Raw genomic sequence first — 4,759 nt, 5'->3', positions numbered from 1 at the left:
GCCCTGAACAGCTGATGGAGTGCCAGCCCTGGGGGGCCATTATGCTACGGTAATTTATGTGCATGTGTTAGCTTGGGTGAGGTCAGTGTGCCCCACGGACAGGCAGGAGGCCTTTCTGGGGCTGCCTCTAGGGTCAAGCCCTTGGCCTTCTAGCCCGACAATGCCAATGAGCTGATCTGTGCGAGAAACAAGATGAGCTGCTGATGGGGAATCAGGTCAGCCTGACCAGCTCCTCAGTGCCGGGCAGCTCACATGAGTGGCTCAGGGTCAGCCGGGCCCTGTGACCTGTCCAGCCCCAGCGGCCGCAGCACCCTCTTTTTTTTTTTTTAAAGATTTTATTTATTTATTTATTTGAGAGAGAATGAGAGACAGAGAGCATGAGAGGGAGGAGGGTCAGAGGGAGAAGCAGACTCCCTGCCAAGCAGGGAGCCCGATGCAGGACTCGATCCCGGGACTCCAGGATCATGACCTGAGCCGAAGGCAGTCGCCTAACCAACTGAGCCACCCAGGCGCCCCACGCAGCACCCTCTTTGAGGAGGGTCAACAAGAGTGCTGCAGTGGCCGGGGCCATCCCAGTCAGTCTCCTCTTCCCGGAGGGCGACAGCTAGGGACTGGCCCTGCTGAGTCTGTTCCTTCTGACACTGGCCTCCTTTCTTCTGTGCTATTGCAAGATGGGCTCCCCCCGGGGAGCACTCGGAGGTAGAGTTTAACCTGCAGGAGGTTTATTACCAAGGGCCCTGGGGACCCACAACTGTGAGAGGGAAGGGGCAGAAACAGGATTAGATAGAGGGAGAACTTCCATGCGGGCCTCAGTTGGCCCTATGGGGAGTTCAGAGCTGAAATAGTCCTTCATAGTTGCTCACCATGGGGCCAGAACAGGTATTGGATATGAGCCACCAGGGAAGGGTGTGACCTTGGGCCAGACCACTCTCTGAAGCTGAGGCAGGCCCTGGGTGGGCTGCCAGCCAGAGTTTATCGGCTGAGCACACTACCAGCTTCTGGGGGCAAGTCCCTTCCTTTTTTCCCCCTAAGATTGACTGATTGATTGATGTAATCTCTACACCCAGTGTGAGGCTCAAACTCACAACCCTGAGATCATGACCTGAGCAGAAACCAAGAGTGGGACTGAGCCACTGGCATGTCCCTTCTTGAAGGACGATTGGTGCTGAGCATCTCCCTTTTCCTTGACATTGACCAACATCCCCTCCACTGAGGCACTCTTTCTTTTATTTGTAATTATTTTCATTTTAAGATATATTATAAATGTGGGGCACCTGGGTGGCTCAGTCAGTTAAGCGTCTGCCTTCCGCTCAGGTCAGGATCTCAGGGTCCTGGGATCGAGCCCTGCACTGGGCTACTTGCTCAGCAGAAAGTCTGTTTCTCCCTCTCCCACTCCCTCTGCCCCACCCCCGTCCCGGCTCCTGCTCGCTCTCTCTCTCTCTCAAATAAAGAAATAAAATATTTTTAAAAAGATATATTAAAGATGCAAAAAAAACACACCACTCTTTAAAATCCATAAAGCAAAAGACATAAGATTACAAAAGAAACAAGTGTATTCATATTCAGGTATCAAAATGTTAAAACAAATATGTGATACAGTCACAAATATACGTCTTTACCTAAAGCATTAGATATTGGGGCGCCTGCGTGGTTCAGTCGGTTAAGCGGCTGCCTTCCACTCAGGTCATGATCCCAGGGTCCTGGGATCGAGCCCCACATTGGGCTCCCTGCTCAGCGGGGAGCCTCCTTCTCCCTCTCCCTCTGCCTACCACTCCCTCTGCTTGTGTTGTCTCTCTCCCCCCTCAGAAATAAATAAATAAAATCTTTAAACAACCTTTAGAGACATTTGCAATAGCTGTAACATGATAGGAGAATATCTGTCATTTTGATGTATGACAAAGCCACACGGGTTGCAAATTCCACTGTGGCTAATTGCCCACCTCACAGTCGAAGCGAGGGCTAAATTTCAGTTACAAGTTAGAGAAAATAAAGATCTCTCCCTGTACAAGTTCCAGGTGCAGGGATGTGGGGGTAGGGGTGAGGGTGGAAGGTGGGTTCCAGGAAATTTGGGTTCAGGCAGGGGAGACCTCACAAGAGAGACCAGGCTGCGGCGCAACCAGCCAAGAGGCAGGGGGGAGTCCTGCCGGGCCTGGCCTGGCCTGGCGGGGGGGGTCCAAGTGTCTGCCGTGTAACCCCTCCCCCACATACTGGGAGTCCAGCTACATAGTCCTTGGTTGGCCGCAGACCCCCAGACTCCCTGTCCCACCCCAGGGGGGCCCAGGCCGCCGCACAAGCCACCCGCCCCCGCACGGCCTCGCCGTCTGCCTCCCCTGCACCCAGTCGGTCAGCCGACGCGGTGACCGTGACCCGGCCAGGCCCCTGCAAATGAGGGGGCGCGCCGGGCGCCTAGGGCCTGACCCGCGGCGACCCGCTGTGACCAGTCATGCGGCGGGCCTCTTAGACAGTGCTCCGCCCGCGCGGCCCCGGCCATAAAAGGGCCGGCCCCGCAGCCGCCGGAGCCGCCGCCGCCGCCGCCCCCGACCCCGCGCGCCCGCACCATGGCCGGCCCCGGCCTCGCCTGCTGCCTGCTGGGCCTCCTGGCGCTCACCTCCGCCTGCTACATCCAGAACTGCCCCCTGGGCGGCAAGAGGGCCGCGCTGGACCTCGACGTGCGCCAGGTGAGCCCGGGCCGCGGCCCGCCGCCCCTGCCCGCCCCTGCCCGCCCGCCCGGCCCGGCCCGCGGGGCCCGGGGCCTCTAGCGGACGTGCGCCCCCTCCCGCGACCGCGGCCCCCGGCCCCGCTCGGCCCGCGCTCACCCCCCGCCCTCCCGCCAGTGTCTCCCCTGCGGCCCCGGGGGCAAAGGGCGCTGCTTCGGGCCCAGCATCTGCTGCGGCGACGAGCTGGGCTGCTTCGTGGGCACGGCCGAGGCGCTGCGCTGCCAGGAGGAGAACTACCTGCCGTCGCCCTGCCAGTCGGGCCACCAGCCGTGCGGGAGCGGGGGCCGCTGCGCCGCCGCCGGCCTCTGCTGCAGCCCGGGTGAGCCGGGGGCCGGGCGGGGGCCGGGGCCGGGGCGGGAGCCGGCGGGCGGGCGCTGACCCGGCGTCTCTCCTTGCAGACGGCTGCCGCGCCGAGCCCGCCTGCGACCCCGAGGCCGCCTTCTCCCAGCGCTGAGCCCGATGGCCCCGACGGTGGCGCAGCCGCCCCCAGAAATAATGAAATGAAATAAAGCAGCCTTTTTGCCCTCCAACTCGACTGGCGTCTTGGTGTCAGAAATGGGAGGGGGCGCCTGGGTGGCTCAGTTGGTTGAGCGACTGCCTTCGGCTCAGGTCATGATCCTGGAGTCCCGGGATCGAGTCCCACATCGGGCTCCCTGCTCGGCAGGGGCTCTGCTTCTCCCTCTGCCCTCTTCCCTCTCATGCTCTCTCTCTCTCTCATCCTCTCTCTCAAATAAATAAATAAATAAATAAAATCTTTAGAAATGGGAGGGAGGGCGCTGGCGGAGCCCCGACGGTGGCGCCCGGCGGGGCCCGCGTCTCTGGCTCCGGCCCATTCAGAGCCGGAGCGCCCGGTGTCTGAGCGCGCCGTCCCTGCCGCCGCAATCCCGCAGCGGGTGGCGAGGGAGGGAGAGGGTAACGGACCCCAGCTTCCCGCTCCAAACAGAGCTGGGAAGCTACAGCGGGTGGACTTAAGAGGAACTTTCAAAGAACCCAAAGGATAGGGCGGGGTGGGCCTGACAGGGACGCAGGCGAAGAGGGGGCAGGCCAGTGGCGGGTGCATGACTTCCGTACGTTTGGAAGGAGGCTTGAGCCCCACCTGAGGGCCCGGTTTGGGGCCACGGCTGCTGAAGGGCCTTCACGTTTCCAAGGAGCGGCACTCCGGGCCACCGGGGCTCAGAAGAGGTGGCCAGGCCGCCGGGCATGGCTTGCAAGATGGGCTCCCCCCGGGGAGCACTCGGAGGTAGAGTTTAACCTGCAGGAGGTTTATTACCAAGGGTCCTGGGGATCCACAACTGTGAGAGGGAAGGGGCAGAAACAGGATTAGGTAGAGGGAGAACTTCCATGCGGGCCTCAGTTGGCCCTATGGGGAGTTCAGAGCTGAAATAGTCCTTCATAGTTGCTCACCATGGGGCCAGAACAGGTATTGGATGTGAGCCACCAGGGAAGGGTGTGACCTTGGGCCAGGCCACTCTCTGAAGCTGAGGCAGGCCCTGGGTGGGCTGCCAGCCAGAGTTTATCGGCTGAGCACACTAGGGCTGGGAACCCTGAAGGACAGGGGGTCCGGAGAGCCCACCGCTACAGAAATGACCTCAAAACGCAAAAGCCGCCCACAAACAGAATCCTCAACCTATTTCTCATCTGTTCCTGGACCAAAAACCCTCTTGGGAATCAAGAGAGCCTATTTCGTCTCCCCCAGAGCATGCTGTCATTCACTTACCCATGCCACTGGGCAAGCAGTTTCAGAAGGTCCGTGGCCACACTCCCACGGCAAGTAAAACAGGAACAGATCACTCTCTGTTAGGGAGAGAAAAGGTAATTTCTACGGCTTTCTCTCACACTGGAGGACGCAGAGCAGTATGTGGAGAGAGAAAAAATATGCTGAAGAGGACTGTAAGATTTTCTTTATATAAATTACAGAAACAGGCAAAACTAAGCTATGGTGCTGGAAGTCTTGGGGTGGGGGTGGTGACTGAAGGGGGTCCGAGGGCAGCTCTGGGTGCTGGTCATATTCTGTTTCCTGGCCTTCGAGCTGGTGAAACAGG

The 4,759-nt window shown here is 59.7% G+C and overlaps 1 protein-coding gene across 1 annotated transcript; it reads left to right on the top strand.

Moving 5' to 3' along the window:
• Positions 1-2,543: 2,543 nt before the first annotated feature.
• On the top strand, positions 2,544-3,171 carry OXT (oxytocin/neurophysin I prepropeptide). Its single transcript, XM_035005660.1, has 3 exons — positions 2,544-2,678; positions 2,835-3,036; positions 3,116-3,171. Exons 1-3 carry the CDS (start codon positions 2,559-2,561, stop codon positions 3,169-3,171), a joined length of 378 nt encoding a protein of 125 aa, XP_034861551.1. The 5' UTR covers positions 2,544-2,558.
• The last annotated feature ends 1,588 nt before the right edge of the window (positions 3,172-4,759 follow it).

Source organism: Mirounga leonina, unplaced genomic scaffold (assembly GCF_011800145.1).
Source record: "Mirounga leonina isolate KUSES-001 unplaced genomic scaffold, KU_Mleo_1.0 Mir_150, whole genome shotgun sequence".
Lineage (NCBI taxonomy): Eukaryota > Metazoa > Chordata > Mammalia > Carnivora > Phocidae > Mirounga > Mirounga leonina.
This window is presented reverse-complemented; position numbering and strand designations above follow the sequence as displayed.